General features: G+C 37.4%; 1 protein-coding gene across 2 annotated transcripts in view; it reads right to left on the reverse strand.

The window, feature by feature from the left end:
• Nucleotides 1-21274, reverse strand: part of ANKRD50 (ankyrin repeat domain containing 50) — a 49211-nt gene that overhangs the window by 23172 nt on the left and 4765 nt on the right. Inside the window, exon 3 of one of the 2 annotated variants that reach the window (XM_074950832.1) lies at nt 1339-1568. The exons of the other annotated variant lie outside the window; for it this stretch is intronic. Coding sequence (XP_074806933.1) covers nt 1339-1568 — 230 coding nt within the window. The remainder of the gene's footprint in view (nt 1-1338; nt 1569-21274) is intronic. 2 annotated transcript variants of the gene reach the window in all.

A 21274-nucleotide genomic window follows, 5' to 3' on the forward strand; every position in this document is an offset into this window, starting at 1 on the left:
TGGAGATACAATCTTCTCCAAATATACTCACATTCATTTCAAGTTTTGTCATTATGTTGGGTTTCATTCTCTCTGGCTATACGTAACAGCCAGAGATGCCAGAGAAGAAAAGATTTTAATGGTTCCACAGAGTTGCAACATTTCAAGCTAACTTCCTTATTATGTTATTCATCAAACCACCCTCTGAGGAAATGAGAAGCTAATTCATTCAAATGACATTTATTTCAAAGCTTATACATTAGTTCTGCTGATTTTTCTTGTTAGAAACTCCATCTGGAAATATACTTCGAAGACAACAGAACAGCAATTTTTCAGGACTAATCTGCAACACAGTGTGAGTCAAAAGAATGGAAATAAAATTGCTCTGAAAGTAGTTTTTCTCTGCTTTTTTGGACAATGGCTAAATATCTAAGCAGCCAAGGTTTGAAAAACTATTCCCACACATACACCCAAAGAAACTCTAAGAAGCCACCCAAAGCTTCTCTTAATTTTAGTTCTCATAGTCTCCCAAATACCATTTTCATATTTGCCACTGATTAATATAGTACCTGATTTCAAAATGCAGTTATCACATTATCCTTTGGCCACTGTGAAAACTAATAAGCTTATCAGAGATTTGGGGCTATATTCCATAATCACATTTTCGTTCCAATTGTTGCCTTAAAACACACAGGCGTTATACACAGGCCTGGAATGCAGTCTTGGTGCTTCCCTTTATTAAACTTCAAGAAACTCCCAGTAACAATAGCATCACACTGATAAAATGATCTTATGACACAGCAAGGACTGGATGAACAAGTTGTAGGAGATTCTTTACTGTATAACCTTTGCCAAGAAATATACTCCCAAGACCTAATTTTGCACTCAGTTACACCCATGCACTTAGCTTGCAAAGTTTAGCCCCTGCTTTCTCAAATAAGATGACATCTTGATGTTAGATGAAAAAAATCTCAGAGACTCTTGCAGTCTGTGTGTATAGGGGAAGGTATATGAGGGGGGAACATATACTCTATACATACCACCGCTACACTTACAAAATCATGACATAGCTTTTTAAGACCAGAAAAAGAAGAAAGACAGCTTTGTGCCAACCTTACCTGGCAGATCTAATTTACCAATGAAGTACTTTGATACTATATATTACCTGCAGATCAGCACTAGAGAAAACCCCCAACATAGGAATATATGCTTAGGATTGTCAAGGTTTTTAACTCTTTGGCAACAAATTTAGAGCAATAAAATGTATACTTTGCACTTTCAACCATCAGTAAGGTTCCTGTAAAATTATGTTTGTTACAGTGCATAGGTAGCTAACAATTCACAATTGCTTGTACTCACCTGTAAACATTTTTGTCACAGTTTTACTCTGCTTACGAGCAGAGCAGAGGAGGAGCAACCAAGGAGGGAAGAACTCGTAGTGATCAGCTAAAAGCTCTGCAATAGTTCCAGATATGCCTGTAGAAGTCTGTTCACCTTCTGCAACATTACAACCCTCATCAATTGAATCTACAAGCAGAAAGAGGCTCTGCTGGGGGGGCTTCATCCCCAAAAGTGGAAGCAGAATGCACCTGTAAGAATTATTAAACAAAACAAAATAAAAAATCAATATTCTAAATATATTGCGCAACACACAAGTTATTGTAATAGTCATTCATGTCAAAGTGACAACCTTTTAAAAGTACACTACCATTTTTAAAACTATCTGAGGAAAGGATTTTAGACGGTTACTTTTAATTGAGAACATACTGACGTAGACTAAGGTTTTTATTAAATAAAGGTATTCTGAATAAAGGCAATCTGATCAATTAGTGATGTTCATCTTGACTAAGCAGTGCTAGTGTTCTGGCAACATCAGTAAATTACAATTTTATGAAAAGCATATACATTCTTCAAGGGCCCTTAGAAGAATTTTAGCTTACAAACTACGTTTCTCTGTTCAAAGTTTAGAAAGTTCACTAACATTGTGTACCAACTAATATTAAGTACTTTTTATCACAAACTACGCGTGAGTGATGATGGTGAAAAGTCTCAAATAAGAAAAAAAGCATACCTGAGCCTTCAAAGTTGTCAGTGTTATATACTTTACAAAAAGTTTAGTTTTATAAAGAACCATGATCCTATATTTGTATTTCATGCTGTCAAGACCAAAAATAATTTAATCCAGGTGTGCTATAGTCATTTTGGTGGTGCATTTCCTTGGGATAATGAAATTGTAGTTTTTTCATTCCTACTCAAGAGGCAAAGATCCCAAGGTTGTGGAACTGAATTCGCAACAATGATTCCTGAGCGTGCAAGGGTCCACATTAGTGGATCCAATTGTAGGATTCAGGCCTAAATATATTGTAAATAATAAATACTCTAAAAACATCTAAGGCACCCAGATGTAAATGTATTTAACATTGTTCTCATACTGAATGGCATTATTAAAAAACCATGTATACTCCACTTTAAAATACAGTCTACCTTTGCATTTGTGTGTATTTGTTTACAGTCAATAGTACACAAACTATACTTCATAATTGCTAGAATGTAACTATTTATTCAGCACTTCCATTCTACATCACAAAGACATAGGTTAAAAATTTCCAAGCACCTGAATGATGTAGGAGCTTAAGATCTACTGATTACCAATGGAACTGAAGCACTTAAGTGCCTAAACTGCTTTTGACAATTTTACCCAGAGGTCTTTTGACAATTCAATTTTACAGTGAAAAAATTCTGAACAGGATGCTGAGATATATCACTGTGATGGGTTAGGATCATGTAAGTACCGAGATCGATTAGATGTTTACATATTTTTGTAGGTTTGCTCTTTTGGTACATCCCCTAGGTAAATAAGTCATATGACTATTATAAGTCCAGTTTCAAAAGGTAGATCCTTTCATTTGTTTTACTAAATGAATTTAACTTGTAAACGTTTTAACTAAAATTTAATGATTAGTTGCCATGTGGTCAAATTAAAATATAGCAAACTCCTCCCCACTAATGGGGAAACACTGCCCTCTTTTCAGATGTGAAGAGTCTCCCTTAGCAGTACTGAAGTGGTTTTCCTCTTGAGAAGGTATGGCGGGGGGAGGAGAGGGATGAGAAAAAGAGAGGCTGTGAAAGAAGCATCAGTTCCTGCACAGTGTGGTAGCATGTTCCACCAGATTTCAATGTGTGACAGTGCACTGCACTACCAAAAATACTCCTACAGAAAAGCAAGTAGTACAAGATTATACAGTATACACCTTTTTCTCTCATACTTTCAGTGTATTTAACATTAAATTAACTTTTAATTCTCCCCTACCTTTTATCAGGTTCCCAGGGATTATGTGGAACAACTTCTCTAACCCTTCCTATCCACCAAAAACTCAGCTGCCCTTTCAGAAGCATTTAGTTGCCCAAATGTTACTTCCAAATAAAGTAAGTAACTTTTGAATACGTTGGAAGCGTAAAACAGCTACCAATTTACAGAAAAGAAATTAAAGTAGCCAGAGGATCAAAATTATTGCTTTAAGGGATGCCAAGCTCCCAGACAAAGAAGACAGATACCCATATTCTACTACCTCTGTCCCAAAATACTGCCTCTTCCCTGTCAGTTATTTATGTATGTTTCATTGGTGGATGAAATTTTTGCACTGGATCTTTTTCTATCAAAACAATTTTTCATTTCATGTAGTTCTCTGTGTGAAGTTAGTTTTACATTTCAAAGTAATGTGCCATATCTGAAATTAATTGATAGTGATGACTCCAGTTTTTAAATGATAAAAAACCCTATTCTAATTCAAAGCAACATAAAAAAACAAAAAGAAAAATGGAAGTGATCTTTTCAAGACACAGTACAAGTGTATCTGGGTTTCTCATAGTTTCCTTTTTAATATTCACTTATTGTGAACACAACTAAATAGAATTATCAAGTTGCATGTTTGGGAGGAGGGAGAAGTCTTCACTTATTTTGTTTGATAAACATTATTTTATTTCTGAATCTTAACCTAATTTAAATTCCACCAGAAAAAAAAAGTGATGAATTACAGCGTGAGTTGCAACCAGTCCTCCAAGGTTAAAGGATCATAGCAGAAGAAGAGCAAGTAGTAAAGGAACCATTTATTACCCTCTCTTTTCAAATGAGCTTCCAAACCACTTGCTAACCTCCTCTTCTATCAGTGTGATGACCTCAGGCCTATGCAATAGATTCTTCAATCAGAAAGCTGTTCACAGAGTGAAATAATGCCTGAAAAACAGGCTTTTTTTAAAAACAATTTATTCTGTTTTTCAAGAGGAATGAACTGTGATTCTTCATCCCTTCTCGTTTCAGGTCAATGCAGACACAGTAATATGTCTGGAAGAAAGAGAATGTGTAATTGTACTAAAGTGACCTAAGAAGAGTTTTGGCAGGGGAAAAATATGATCCCTAGACATTACACACACTTTCAAAACAGAGATGCAGTAAGATGGTGGCTGAATTTTCAGAGAACATTCATGAATGCAATACTCAGATTTCAGAAACTATTCATTTTTACTTCTACATAACTTATGCACTTGAAAAAAATTAAGTGCATATTAAAAATTCATTAATTCAATGCAGAATTAATACAACTTCTCAAAACCTAGTGTGCAAATGTATATAATTACTAGGGCTGTCGATTAATCGCAGTTAACTCATGTGATTAACTAAAAAAAAATTAATCGCAGTTTTAATCGCACTGTTAAACAATAGAATACCAATTGTAATTTATTAAATATTTTGGATGTTCTTCTACATTTTCATATATATTGTATTCTGTGTTGTAACTGAAATCCAAGTGTATATTATTTTCATTACAAATATTTGCATTGTAAAAATGATAAACAAAATAGTATTTTTTCAATTCACCTCATACAAGTACTGTAGTGTAATCTCTTTATCCTGAAAGTGCAACTTACAAATGTAGATTTTTTTTTTGTTATGTAACTGCACTCAAAAGAAAACAATGTTAAACTTCAAAGCCTACAAGTCCACTCAGTCCTACTCCTTGTTCAGTCAATTGCTAAGACAAAGAAGTTTGTTTACATTTACAGGAGATAATGCTGCCCTTTTCTTATTTACAACGTCACCTGAAAGTGAGAACAGGCATTTGCACGGCTCTTTTGTAGCTGGCATTGCAAGTGCCAAATATGCTAAACATTCGTATGCCCCTTCATGCTTCGGCCTCCATTCCAGAGGACATGCTTCCATGCGGATGATGCTCGTTAAAAAAAAATGTTAATTAAACTTGTGACTGAACTCCTTGGGGGAGAACTGTATGTCCCCTGCTCTGTTTTACCCACATTCTGTCATATATTTCATGTTATAACAGTCCCGGATGATGACCCAGCATGTGTTGTTTATTTTAAGAACACTTTCACTGCAGATTTAACAAAACGCAAAGAAGGTACCAATGTGAGATTTCCATAGATAGCTACAGCACTTGACCCAAGGTTTCGAACCACCAAAAAACTTTTATCCTAGCGGTTAGAGACCTCACCGAGGATGGGAGGTTCGAATCCATTTTTGTCTGTCTTCTACCTCTCAGGAAAGTCCCTAAAGAACTGGGTTATAGGTAAGCTTGGCAGAGTTTCATTTTTTATTTTTTAAAATATTTGATCATATCTGCTTTTAAGTTCTACCCCCCCAATTTTTATTTAACTATTTAAATTTTCTTAGCAGCATAAAATTACAGAGAGTCAGACAATATTATTTAATGACAGTAGATATTGAGATTCAAAAAGTTAAAACTGTATAATCGTTTAAACAAATTTTCAACATCCCATGTCAAAATATACAAAGTAAGTAGCCTTAATTCAAACTTTAATAAGTTCTCAAGTAGCATTTTTCTTTCTTTGGTATTTGTAAATTTTATTCATCTCTGGAAATATTTTTCCATCAGTTTGCACGTGTACAATGATATCAATATTTAGATAAAAATCTAATCAACAAATTTAGTTATAGGGTATCTGTGGTGGGTCTTTCTCAATCCCCCCTGTTGAAACTGTTGCACTTTGTACAAAAAATTAATATTCACTGGAACAGGGACTCGAACTTGGGTCTCCCACATTCTAGGTGAATGACTCTATAGCCAGCAGTTAGGGTATTCTCACTCTCTCTAGCCAATGAGTATTTAATTATTTATACAACATGGAAAAGTGAATTTGGGTTAGGTGCCTAAACACAGGAGAGGGTTCACAGCTGGGAATCCTGAGAAGAGTTAGGCACTCAGCAACTTTTGGCTCTCCTCACCATTTCCTGATGGCTCCCTGCTCAGCTTGCTGGCTTTTGTGAATCCCACTCTTAGGTGTCTAAAACATTCCATACCTGAAGAAGCTAATTTAGGACTAAGGATTCCACTAGGCAGTAAGGTGCCTAAACTTGGCTACTGTAATGCTAAGCTAAATTCCCTCAGTGGATCTAGCCCCCCAAAATCACTAAGCACATACCAGCTAAAGTTACAGAGCAAAACTTTTTCTGTTTGGCTGCTGGTATACAATTCCCTCAACACGCATGCAATATAGCTATAAAACAAAGCCAGGTTTGTAATTTCTTGTAGACTGTAGGCCATTGGGAGGAAATCTCTCTGTGTGCATTTATTTTGGCTATGGTTATAGTTGTGGCTTTAAGGTTTCTCTCAGCAATTATTTTGTTTTTGCACTGGTAAAATCCATTGCTACATCTGCTGTAGGCAAACATTACAACTAAGTTAAATGATAATATTTTACTTACTTAGAGATATGCCAAATTTCCAGTTAGCCCAAAGGAAAGCACAATACATAAAAACACAAGAATGGTCATACTGGGTCAAATCAACGGGTCATCTAGCCCAGAATCCTGTCTTCCAATAGTGGACAGTGACAGATGCTTCAGAAGGAATGAACAGAACAGGGCAATTTATTAAGTGATCCAACCCGTCATCCAATCCCAGCTTCTGGCAGTCAGAGGTTTAGGGACACTCAAAGCATGATGTTGCATCCCTGACCTTCTTGCCTAATAGCCATTGATGGACCTGTCCTCCATGAATTTATCTAATTCTTTTTTGAACCCAGTTATACTTTTGGCCTTCACAACATCCCCTGGAAATGAGGTCCACAGTTTCACTGTGTGTGTTTGAAGAAGTAATTCCTCATGTTTGTTTTAAACTGCTGCCTATTGCATTCGGTGACCCCTTGTTGTGTTATGTGAAGGGATAAAAACCACTTCCTAGTTCACTTTCTCCACACCCTTCATGATTTTATAGACCTCAGTTTTATCTCCCTTTTACTCATCTTTTTCTAAGATGAACTGTCCTTATCCTTTTAATCTCTCTTCATAGGGAAGTTGTTCCATACCCCTAATCAATTTTGTTGTCCATTTCCCAATATATCTTTTTTGAGATGGGGCAACCAGTACTGCACATAGTATTCAAGGTATGGGCATGCCATGGATTCATAGAGCAGCATTATGATATTTTTGGTCTTATTATCTATCCCTTTCCTAATGGTTCATAACATTTTATTAGCTTTTTTGACTGATGCTGCACATCGAGCAGATGTTTTCAGAGAACTATCCATGACGACTCCAAGATCTCTTCCTTGAGAGGTAACAGCGAATCTAGAATCCACCATTTTGTGTGTATAGTTGGCACATTTTCCAATATGCATTACTTTTCACATATCAACACTGAATTTCATCTGCCATTTACCTGCCCAGTCACCCAATTTGTGAGATTCCTCTGTAACTCTTCCCAGTCATCTTTGGACTTATCTTGAGTAATTTTGTATCATCTGCAAATTTTGCTACCTCACTGTTTACCCGCTTTTCCAGATCATTTATGAATATGTTGAAGAGCACTGGTCCCCTTACAGATCCTTGTAGAACCCCACTGACCACTTATTTCTACCATTTGTTTCCTATCTAGTTACTGGTCCATGAGGACCTTCCGTCTTAGCTGACTGCTTACAAGCCTTTGGTGTCAGACACGGTTAAAGGTTTTCTGAAAGTCCAGGTACACTATTTCCATTGGATTATTCTTCCCATGTGCTTGTTAACCCTCTCAAGGAATTCTAATGGATTGGTGAAGCATGATTTTCCTTTTCAAAGCTGTGTTGACTCTTCCCCAACATGCTGTGTTCATCTATCTGTCTGATAATTCTGTTCTTCCTGATGGTTTCACCTAATCTGCCTGATACTGAAGATAGATTTACGGGCCTGTCATTGCCAAGATCGCTTCTGGAGCCTTCCTAAAAAATTGGCATTAAATTAGTATCCTCCACTCATCTAGCACGGAGGCTGATTTACAAACCAGAGCGTGTAGTTCTGCAACATCGTACCCGAGTTCCTTCAGAACGCTTGGGTGAATACCATTTTGTCCTGGTGACTTATTACTGTTTAGTTTATCAATTTGTTTCAAATCCTCCTTTACCGACACCTCAATCTGGGACAGTTCCTCAGATCTGTCACCTAAAAGGATGGCTCAGGTGTAGATCTCTCCCCCACATCCTCTGCAGTGAAGACTGATGCAAATAATTAATTTAGCTTCTCGCAAAATGAGGCCCCATTCTCAGTTGTCCTAAACACCATTAATGACTGAGAACTTCCAGTGATGATTTCTAGAAGCACAGCATAAAATTTAGTGGAGCTCACAGGAAGTAGAATTTAGGGAAACATATGCTTTCTTGTAGTGGTAGGGCCATAGGGAGTATTTTGCAAGTAACCAGATTACATATTATAAGTAGAAAAAGGAAGAGAAAACAACTAAAATATGACTATAGTAACCACATCGTAGCTGAAAATTCTTTCCTCGTGCCCGTTAGAGGGCTGGAGTAGGTTGCTTATCTTCTTATATTTACAAGCAGGACATGTTTGCTTTATGGTGGATGTGTAATATGATCACTTTACATAACCTGTCACTTTGATTTCCAGCCCCTTTTTTCCTGGATCTTCCACAGTGGCACTGATTTTGTTGCACAAATTAAATCTATACCTCAGATGACTAAAATAATTTACACTAAATTATCATTACTTTTTCTTTCATGGTTGTTTTCAACTAGCTTCTAAATATCCCCTTGAATCTCTCATGCTGGCTCAGGGTAATTAGGATTAACTAAAATATTTTTTAACTGTGAGGTTTTTCAAAAATCTAATGTTTATTCGAAAGCAATCAAGTAAACACAAATAATAGGTTAAGTCCATGGAACAAAAATGCCCTATCAGTTTATTTTTAGAAGATCATATGATTGGAAACCAACCCATAAATTAGTTACAGTCACTGTTCTCTGTGTTCCCCCCAGTTTCCCACTCTGTAAAACTGAAAAAACAACAACCTCCTTTGGAAAAACTTTGAAATTACTGATAAAAGGCACTATAAAAAGAATGAGATTATTAAAAAGAAGTTGTTGACCAATCAGTGCTCTCATTTTGACATACAACAGAATGTATAAAACTGCAGTTAGTTTTACAGCAACTTTGTAACCAAATGCATTCCAAAATTAAACAATTTGGTCTTTTTATTCTCCTCTAGTAAACAGCCAGCTCCCTTAGCCATACAGAATCAATCTTCGCTCCCAGTCAATAGAGCTGCTTCAATAACCAATGTTATCTAAACAAATACTTTGCCTCAGTCTTTAATAAGACTAAAGAGGATCTTAGGAATAATGGTAGCATGACAAATGGGAATGAGGATATGGAGGTAGACATTACCATATTTGAGGTAGAAGCGAAACCTCAAACTGCTTAATGGGACTAAATCGGGGGGCCCAGATAATCTTCATCCAAGAATATTAAAGGAATTGGCACAGGAAATTGCAAGCCCATTAGCAAGAATTTTTAATGAATCTGTAAACTCAGGGGTTGTACCGTATGACTGGAGAATTGCTAACATAGTTCCTATTTTTAAGAAAGGGAAAAAAAAAGGTGATCCGGGTAATTATAGGCCTGTTAGTTTGACATCAGTAGTATGCAAGCTCTTGGAAAAAATTTTGAAGGAGAAGGTAGTTAAGGACATTGAAGTCAATGGTAAATGGGACAAAATACAACATGGTTTTACAAAAGGTAGATCGTGCCAAAACAACCTGATCTCCTTTTTTGAGAAAGTAACAGATTTTTTTAGACAAAGGAAATGCAGTGGATCTAATTTACCTAGATTTTAGTAAGACATTTGATACCATGCCACATGGGGAATTATTAGTTAAATTGGATAAGATGGGGATCAATAGGAAAATTGAAAGGTGGATAAGGAACTGGTTAAAGGGGAGACTACAATGGGTCCTACTGAAAGGTGAACTGTCAGGCTGGAGGGAGGTTACCAGTGGAGTTCCTCAAGGATCAGTTTTGGGACCAATCTTATTTAATCTTTTTATTACTGACTTTGGCACAAAAAGTGGGAGTATGCTAATAAAGTTTGCGGATGATACAAAGCTGGGAGGTATTGCCAATTTAGAGAAGGATAGGGATACCCTACAGGAGGATCTGGATGACCTTGTAAACTGGAGTAATAGTAATAGGATGAAGTTTAATAGTGAGAAGTGTAAGGTCATGCATTTAGGGATTAATAATAAGAATTTTAGTTATAAGCTAGGGACACATCAATTAGAAGTAACGGAGGAGGAAAAGGACCTTGGAGTATTGGTTGATCATAGGATGACTATGAGCCGCCAATGTGATATGGCTGTGAAAAAAGCTAATGCGGTCTTGGGATGCATCAGGAGAGGTATTTCCAGTAGGGATAAGGAGGTTTTAGTACCATTATACAAGGCACTGGTGAGACCTCACCTGGAATACTGTGTGCAGTTCTGGTCTCCCATGTTTAAGAAGGATGAATTCAAACTGGAACAGGTACAGAGAAGGGCTACTAGGATGATCCGAGGAATGGAAAACTTGTCTTATGAAAGGAGACTCAGGGAGCTTGGCTTGTTTAGCCTAACTAAAAGAAGGTTGAGGGGAGATATGATTGCTCTCTATAAATATATCAGAGGGATAAATACCGGAGAGGGAGAGAAATTATTTAAGCTCAGTACCGATGTGGACACAAGAACAAATGGATATTAACTGGCCACTAGGAAATTTAGACTAGAAATTAGATAAAGGTTTTTAACCGTCAGAGGAGTGAAGCTTTGGAATAGCCTTCCGAGGGAAGCAGTGGGGGCAAAAAAAAAAAAAAAAATCTATCTGGCTTCAAGATTAAACTCGATAAGTTTATGGAGGAGATGGTATGATGGGATAACATGGTTTTGGTAATTAAATATTCATGGCAAATAGGCCCAATGGCCTGGGATGGGCTATTAGATGGGTTCAGATCCGAGTTACCCAGGAAAGAATTTTCTGTAGTATCTGGCTGATGAATCTTGCCCATATGCTCAGGGTTTAGCTGATCGCCATATTTCGGGTCGGGAAGGAATTTTCCTCCAGGCAGACTGGAAGAGGCCCTGGAGGTTTTTCGCCTTCCTCTGTAGCATGGGGCACGGGTCACTTGCTGGAGGATTCTCTGCTCCTCGAAGTCTTTAAACTACGATTTGAGGACTTCAATAGCACAGATATAGGTGAGAGGTTTTTTTTGTAGGAGTGGTGGGTGAAATTCTGTGTGCAGGAGGTCAGACTAGATGATCATAATGGTCCCTTCTGACCTAAATATCTATGAATCTAGTTGAACATACTAACATTAAACTGAATCCAAGTTCCCACAGCTTTATGCATTCTAGATTGGTCACTTTACAAAACTGTGAAACATAACTAACAAATGACAAATCTGACTAGTCTGGATTTATATATTGCCCAGACAGACAATAAGCAGAGACTGACTTCTATATAGAAGATCATAAATATTGACTTTCAAAGCAAATATTAACCACAGAAAAGGTGGGGAGAGGTGAGGCTGAGGAGCTGGGGCACTGAACTATTAGAGGAGAATACACTCTTCACTCTGACTCTTGACAGATGTATTTTGAGTTTATATTCTAGGTAATTACACTTCTGATTGTTCTGTAATCACGTAATAAAAGGCACTACCACAAGGCATACGCACGAAGTGACTCAGTAATGGTACAGCAGGTTAACAATCTGGGTTTAATGTTAGATTAGTCTTTTCAATATATTTGATCTCAGGAGGCAGGGAGCTATGGAGACTATTTCTGTGTGACATGGGATTCTTCAGCCACCTTGGTACAGCAGCCTGGGTCTAGACCACCATATGCCTAATTACATATCTTCTGTGGTTTTCAGTGTACAGGCTGGACAGTAAAATGAAGCTTTTGACAAGTCCAATTCCAGAAATACTGGTTAACATGAAAGAGTTCTGCTGGAATTCATCTTGTACCTGGTTGTATACCTGGGGTAGAGTATTCCCTTTTTTGTTGCTTTACCATATATATCTTTTCCCCTCATTTACTGAGTCAAAATGATTGCTTTCAATCTTTAATTTCAGTAGCCCTTAGCGGCAGAGAAGTCTTTATATTCCATTCTTTCTTTGCTCTAACACAGTCTATGTGGTTATTTTGTTTATCTTTCTCTCCCTTCTATTTCTAGCAGCTAGTTCCTTACATGAAGGTTTTATTAACTTTCCATACATCCTTGTATGGAATCTACTGTCCACTCTGCACACTTAACTTTGGTATGTATTCTATAGTTTATTTAGTAAGATCCATTTTTAGCATTATCTACAATAGAACAGGGCAATTGATAGCTGTTATTGTACTACCACTTTTCCCCCCCCCTTTACCATATACAGGAACAAATAAGTTATAAATGGGGTGTCTTATGTCACCAAAGACAGGAGTGTTTTTCCTTTAAAAAAAGGGAAGACGAAGTAAACAAATAAGGAAAAATGTCAGCATAAAATATTTGGGAATCAAATTAATGCAGGTGTTAGAATTTTCCTTAATTTGTGTTTTCTGGAAAATAATCACAGTTCCATTTTTGTGGGATGAAGGGTGAGAGCGAAGGCTCAAACAGGAAGCAGCAGCATAGTAGGATACTATAATGGAGTTGATTTTGAAATTACGGCATACTGCTGGGTATGCAATAGGTTAATGAAATGGCTTGGATAGTTTACCTGATACTAACTATTCCAAGGACAAAGCTAGTATGAAATATACCTGTACCACCATTGCCACTCCTCATGCCCAAGATAACGTCCCCTAAATTTTAAGGCAATTCACTGGAAAAAGTTTCTTGCTTCCCCAGGGTTTAAAATGCCAGTCATTTTAAGTTTCTTATCATTAAAAATTATATAGCAGAGGAGGTGAAAGGAATAGCTAGTATATTCTTGAGTTTGGTGAGAATACAAACTTTCACCAACTGCATCCAACATCTGATATACCCATGAATAGACCCTCTCCTGCTGTCTCCTAGGACACTTCTTTGTGAAGCTACACAGCAGAATGATGTGGTATCTAGGTATTTATACCATGCTCATCACTGATAGAATACCAAAAATGTACATCCCTTCCTCATTGTTTTATAAGGAACATATCAATAGAACAATCTTTGGACTGTAACCCTTCTTGTGTGGTCCCACTATTTCCTCTCTTGCTCTCCCTCTAGTACATCTACAATGCAACTGTCAAAATCTTCTTGCTTGACCCATACATGGACCACAGTTACCCTCCCCCTTTCTGAAAATCCCTAGTAGCCCCCACTGGACCCATCAAATACCTGTTAAAGCAAACAGATTCCTGTCCTTGCTTTCAAGGTGTGGCACACCTACATGCCAGCAAGTCTCTCTGATCTTTTGATCACATCCTACCTGCCACACCTTGAAAGCAAAGGATAGTATCGTAAGGCTTTCTTCCATTCCACCCACACCATGAATCTTAGTGTAGCGACAGGATCCCACCCTCTTAAAAACCCACTTCCTTTACACCACCTTCAAAGGCCACCTCCCATGCAAACATCCCCACCACCACTCCAACTTTTTATTTAAAAAGACACAAATAATCACCATCCTCTGGGTCTCCTAATCTAAAAGACAAATGGAAAAGAGAATAAATTCTTCAAGCAGGAAATATATCTTTGTGGATGTTACAAAGCATCGTTAATTTAGAATGAATTAATAGCTATTACTACCTCACAGGCAGATTTCTCAGTCTTCCTGATATATGGCCATTCCACACATTAACATCCATTCCAGGACAAGAGCTAGGTCCCCTTCAGAGTATTGCTCCACTTTTGCTTTCAGCAATAAATCAGTGGTTCTCAAACTTGTATTGGTGACCCCTTTTACATAGCAAGGCTCAAAGTGCAACCCCCCCCTTATAAATTAAGAACACTTAACACTGTTATAAATGCTGGAGGTGAAGCAGGGTTGGGGGAGAGGCTGACAGCTTGTGACCCCTCACATAATAACCTCATGACCCCGAGGGGTCACAAACCCCAGTTTGAGAACACTGTTCTAAATGCTAGTTTCTCCCAGAGTTCTAGGAGCTTGTGTTTACATACTCAATTCCTGCTAGCTCACAGAAGCCTGTTCTAAATCTTTCATGTGGTTTAAAAAAAAAAAAAAAAAAAGAATTTGAACACTGAGTCACCTGTCTGACAAATAATTAAAAAAGTAACTCTCAAAACACTGGCACAAGTCCTGGCTGTTGGGAAAAAATAAATCAGGACTAGTTAAGTAGCGTCATCTTAAAGCAAGTGGACAGAAATTCATTATAAGAGTACTAGTCTTGTTTTTTATGATTACATGAAAGAGGTTTCAAAACACTAAAATATACACTAGTCTGTTCTAGTCTAGTCTAGTCTAGTCTGCAGGAGCTATTAGACTTGTGAAATACTTCACAGGAAAAGATGGAAGATTTAAGATTGCACTAGGTGGATGAAAGACGAAACATTGGTGTCTATTAAAATACAAGATGAGAAAGGTCTATAACTTGTCATAATTAAAATTCCCTAAGGGAAACTATCTCAGAGCAATTCAAACTGAATAGGTTAAAGTCTTAAATGGTATTATGTTCAATGTGTTCACAATGATTCCATACATAAAGAGAAGAATCCAACTTACTTTTATAAACACTATTACATCACCAGAGGTTCTAAAACAGAAAAGCTTCTAGAGAAATGTCACCAAGTACTTAAACTTAATACTTAACTTTCTAATACTCTAGAGCATCAAGCTGGAGAGTGAGAACATGGAAGTACAGTATTCTTTACACAAGACACTGTTTTATTAATTGTGATAAGTAAAAACTTAACAGGCAACCCAGAATAGTCGTGTTTTAGTTTGTACCCTTTCAAAATGGAGTATACCACCTATTGCAAAGTAGGCAGGGTTTCATTACAGTTAAGTGGAGAAATGATGTATACTAAAACAATAAGAATTTTCTTTATGAAACATGCAATTTTACAACAGAAAGTTAAAAAAGGTTCAGTCAGAACTACCACTTTAGTCAATTTCCCTTTAATCTTGTGTGCTGGTTCCTTGCAGTGAAAGAATTATTTCTTCACCTCTGCGTTGGAGTTATCTTCAGTCTGTGTCCTGATCATTGCATTATGTTGGGCTTTCAATAACATCTACTTTAAAATAAAGTTACTGCATAATTAAAGCTAGGGGTCAAATGCTATGTTCTTTAGTGCAAAACCCAGGAAGTGAATTACTAGATCATGTAACTACATATTTCTAATTTAGTCCAGTTGGTTAAGCACAGAGAAGAACAGTATTCAGGATAGTTTATGTGAACTGTTGCAGAGAGTAATAAGTTAACAAATTTAAGACAGCTAGTGATTTATAACAACATTTAGCATTTATATACTGTAGCCTTCAAAGTATATATCCACAGAGGATACAATTACAGTTTAGTTTTATGGGCTTATTTTATTTTGCTTTGTTCCTTATTTCTCTCACTGAGGCAGTCTTGGTCAGTTTTGGATTTTTAGCTAGATCTCAAAAGATCTTTTGATCTTGTAGGTAATAGCAGAGTTTACTATAAACAGAGAAGAAGGTCCTGTGTTGTAACAGTAGACAGAGCCTTCAAAAACTATTTAATATGTAGGAAGAGATGAAATATTTGCTATGTTTACACTTTTTCAAAACAATGCAGATTTATTTTGACTGAAGGTCTTATTGTAGATAGTTTATTTTTAAAATTCAAGTTTATCATATCCACTTGATGAAGGTGGATGTTCTTGGCATAGCATTTCAGAGCCAGGGATCAAGAGTTTTTTTATGGTTGACTCTTTGGTACTGGAGTTATAGAAAAGAGAATATCTGTTTTAAGTATTGTTACATACAAAACATGCATGCATATGTGGACTTTTATACTTTCTTTTTAAAGAGTGGCCTTTTATATTTGCCTATTATGTGTTCAGAGCTTTCTTAAACAGCAGCAGAACGAAATTAGTCAGGTCGGTTTCATTGCTGCTATTTAGAACCCAAAGGACTCAGCAAGGCTGAGAAGAACCATGACTATTTCACTCTGCCGCTGCTTGGGAAAGCTATGATCACAGCAAACACTGCCTGGAGCTATTCACAGGGAAAGAGAATACCCCCCCTCCCAAAAAAAAAACAAAACAACCCACCCACACAGAAGCCGGGGATGATTGTGGTAGTGTCTTCCAGCAGCCAGGACCTGGAAGGAGGGTGAAGGACGTAGTGGACCCTCACTGCAGCAGCCAGGAGGCTCAAGTAAGAGAAGACAGGGTATGAAGAGTCAGGTTACCTGACTTTTCCAGAGGAAAATACAAAAGATGACAGAGCACAGCGCAGACAGCACACTGTTAGAAAAATCAACATCCTCCTACTTCACGGCAGCCTAACTTTAGGCTATTGCAACTATCCACAGACTAGATCTAGCTGGTTACCACAGTCCAGCTGGTTCCATATTGGCCTCTGGCTAATACACATCTAGTAATTTTTTCCAGCCTTGATGGTAGTATGGTCTTTCACTAAACTTAGCTCTATTAAAAAGGAAAAGCTTGAACACCAATGTGCCATGCCCTCACCTTTTACTCTCAAAGTTAAGACCTTTCTCACAGCCATCATTTTGAACTTATGAGCATCAGTGAAACTCTCAAAGATAGCGTCCACTTCATACTGCTGACAGCTGTGAACAGCAGAGCAGGGAAACAGCATGAAGTAGACAGCACTGTAGTTATGCATTAGGGAGGTGGACCCAAAACACTGGAGAGGTGTAAAATAGTTAAGGTCCATCCTACTCCCCTTCAAAGCAGCCAGGATCATCTTTAGACAAAACTCTTGCCTCAGCAGCTAGTGATGTGGAGCTTCATAGTTTCAGACACCCACTGGTCAAAGTTCAAGCAGCAAGAACCCGAAATGGCAGCAATCATTCAAAAGGGAACTGGCTGTTGCCTCAATGGTGAAAATCTACACAATCAGTATTTTAAAAATTGAACAGTAAGCACCATCAATCTAAAGCACAATCTAGTTCATATATTTCCACCATGCTAGCAAGGTGCCTCAAATAAATAAATTTAAGACACTACAGTCCAAACAATGAAACATACTAATTCAAATTCAAATTACTATTATAAAAAGAACAGCTTCTTCATAGTTCTCATTTGACTAGTTATACTAAAATACTAATACACTTGAACAATAAAATAAATAAATAAAAGAATAAAACCAAAGATTTTTCCTCATTTGCTTTTAAATGGGACTATGCTCAGAAAAGCAACAGTAAAAGAAGGGACTGTGGTGGTGGTGTATATTTAGGGTCTCTCAGTGGACTTCTGCTCCACTTTTGCTCAGTAAATAAGTAGATTTTTTTTTTTCCAAACTGCAAGACCTGTAAAACTCAATCTGAAAGCAAAGCATGTTCTCATCACTTAAAAAGGGATGTAAAAGTCATCCTGAAATTGGAACTTTGTTGACAATACAGCAGCCAGAAAAAAATCCAGCTCATTCCCTGATAGCACTGCAGAGTCAATATTGCTAACAGGAGGAAAAATAATATATAGTAAACTTTTGTCTCTAAAGAAAGCTGACTGAATACACAGATTGAGTAAGATTTTAAATCAAATTTCTGACCATGAAACACAAAAGCCCTAGTCTTTTACACATTTTTCAAACACATGTCATTCCAGTGAACAACACAGCTACTAATGTAGGTGAAGTTACTTCTGTACATTTACATGCACATGATGACAGTTTGTATATGGCAACTTCTGGACGTATGATTTACTGCTGCCCAAAGTGATGTACTCCAGTATTACATAAGCTTTCATTTCCAACTCCGACTCCCAAAAGCAATATATACCCCAACTTCAAACTTGCACCTAACGAAAAATGTTCAGTGACCTCCTATGCTTTTGTATAAAACAGATCAGCATACATGGTCACACATTTCATGCACTTGAAGTTCTATTGCTTTAACACTGCTGACACTGTTAAGGTTTTGCATTAGAATGCATGTTTGACAAAACAGAAATATATATAGTCTTTATATATCTGTTGGAAATGGAAGTGAAAGCCTTATGGAACTCTAGAATATGGGAAGATGAGAAAAAATGTAGATGTCTCTCCCTTTAACATTATTTTCATGCCTATGAATTTTTTGGGTGGATAGTGTATATCTTGCTGCAACCTTAACTGTCACTAAATGTAGTTCTGTTTATTAATTTCCTTGTTTTGCCTTTAAAAAACATTTTTTTGCTATACCTCAGTGGATACCTCCCCAGAATCAAGAAGAGCTGCACCTCCATAGGAATCAGAGGGAGAACCTGTGACGCTGAAATTGCTCCTGTGACAACCCTCCTGAAGAGCTGTGACATGCCACACTAGGTTATGCTTCCATGAAATTTTAATCCCTATTTAAAAGCAAGCGTATGAAGAACCACCCTCTATGTTTAGCACAGATGACAACCTATCAGCTACAGGAACTTCCATGAAGAATTCCATGCAACACAGACTCGGAGCAGCTCTTCCCTTATCTTCTCATATCTTGGTATTCATGGCTTTAGTCAATAACAAAGGTAGTTAACTGCCTGGGAATTTAAAAAGTTAGAAGACTTGAATTCTTGTTGTCCTCTTTCCCAGCTCCCGGAAATTTCTCCTGGGCTATAAGTGTAGTCGACGAATTTCTCTCCCCCTGCTCACTTTCAATTCCATCCTAAATGAAGATTCAGCAGGCTTGCTTTGATGCAGCTATTTTCCATTATGGCAAAAATATTATAGAATATACTACAGGCAAACACTACTTCTGTATAATGGATATTCTAGAAATTAGCATATGAGGAGCAATATGGCCAAAGGACAGACCCCAGAGTATTTGAAATTTCTTTAAAAAGAGGTACAAAGGAAAGTAAGGGGCCAGGAGAATTGCCAAAGATGGTGATATATGAACTCTGTATCAATTAGTTTCAAACTACCATGCACAATTCAAGTAGCACTCCAAGTTTATATTTTGTTTTGATTTTTGCCATTTCAATGTTTTGTTTTGAAAGAGATAAGCTCCCATTAAACACAACTTTAACTTGTGTTGCAGCTAACCATTGCACTGTAACATTCAATAAATAACCACTCACTTTATGGACATTAGAAGTGAAAGTATTATTTACTATCCACATAGCATCGTGATAGGTGCATTTTAAATACCTACACAGTAGTGCTTGAGAAAAGTATTATATTAACAGCAGTGGAGTCTGGTCGTATACTGGTGACTGTTGTACCTGCATTACAAGAAGTACAAACTTGCCTACTACCCCACCTTGCCAATGTACGTCACTGCCTGACCTAGAATGACAATATTGAATGGTTAGGGAAACAACTATTCTTCCAACACTGGCTGAGATGGTCAAGTAAATAAGCTAATTTATGCCAGTTAAAGAAGGCGGCTGCATAATGTGGACATGTGAGCACTGAGACCACTGAATCTTTCCCTCTCACAGCCACTGACCATCCAAACAACCACCATATAGTAAGTAGTAAAAGTATTCTAAACCTCTTTGAATTTTAACATGAGGGGAAATATTTCATTAAGATATACTAGAAGATTCAGGTTCCCACTGACTTTAATTTTCACCCCTCGGGCCTTTTTAAATTCCCTATATTATGCACTCTTAATTTTAGTTCCCCCCTTCCCTCCTCCCTTTCATTTTATTAGTTTCTGGTCTCTTTTACTTCAACCTTTTCAACCTTCAACTCTATTTTCTTTTCATTTAACCTGTGCTCTGCACTTTAAATCCACAAAGAATAAGGGTTTTACCTTGTTTCAGGAGCAAGGGAATCCCACAGAAGATTACATCTGTACCTGAGTTGCTCCTTTGTATAAAACACTTAGTGGTATCAGCAGAGCAGAATCTTGTCACTGTCATAATGCTCCTGCTGGCACCAGTGGAAAAGATGTGTGTGCAGAAAGAGCATAGGCATGTTACTCTGCTGAGATTGGAGGTGTTCTGTGAGGGATAAGGAAATAGGATAAAAAGGAGAGGCAGACTCTTGCTTCTTCCTTCCTGCTTTCCTCCCTCCATTATTGGGTCTATACCCTGAGCCCTCAGCAGCAGAAAGGGGCAACTGCATTTGCTTCACTGTTAGTGCTACAGCAAGCTCACTAGTGAAGCACCATGTACAGAAGTGTGATCTGAGAGGACAGGGAGGCAAAAAGCACAGATCTGGGAGGGAGATAGTAAAAAGACAAAGAGGATTGGGAGAATCCAATACAAGAACTGAAAGTGTAACAGCAGGGAACACTGACTTAGGACCATGTTTAGTCTTCATTCCCTTGGCCAACAGGGACTATTTTCAATCATTTCACATTTAAACTTTGAAAACACAAATAAACAGTCTATATAGTTTTGAAAGTTTATATAGTTTCAAAGTTTAAAAACTCGGGATCAACCTAATATGAAAAACTGCTATTCCAAATTAGGACTTTACAAGTCATTTAAATAACCAATATATTTTTCAAGAAAATGAATACTGCACCAGTAATGTAGTGCTTGAAGCATGAGGGTAATTTTTTATTAATACTGCCCATGTTTTTCAACACTGGATGCTTAAAGTTAGGCTCAAATCCATACTGAGGCCAGGTCTACAATATAAGCTTCTGCTGGCATATTTAGCTCAGTCAGGGATGTGAAGAGGTGTCATCCCTGACTGACACAGCTGTGCCGGCATGTCTCTCCCCTGGGGGTAGGTTTACTATACCAACACAAAGCACAGGTCTGCCAGTATAGCTGCATCAATATTAGAAGCACTTTATAAGTATAACACACTAGCTAAACCAGCAGAGTGATCCAAGGTAGACAAACTAAGTTACATAAAGTGGTCCAATTTTCAAGCTTCTACGATTTAGTCATAATGGAGTGTCTAAAAATAACATATGAACCTAACTTCAGGTACTCATTCCAAAAAACTCT

The sequence above is a fragment of the Natator depressus genome, chromosome 4 (assembly GCF_965152275.1).
Source record: "Natator depressus isolate rNatDep1 chromosome 4, rNatDep2.hap1, whole genome shotgun sequence".
Classification (NCBI taxonomy): domain Eukaryota; kingdom Metazoa; phylum Chordata; order Testudines; family Cheloniidae; genus Natator; species Natator depressus.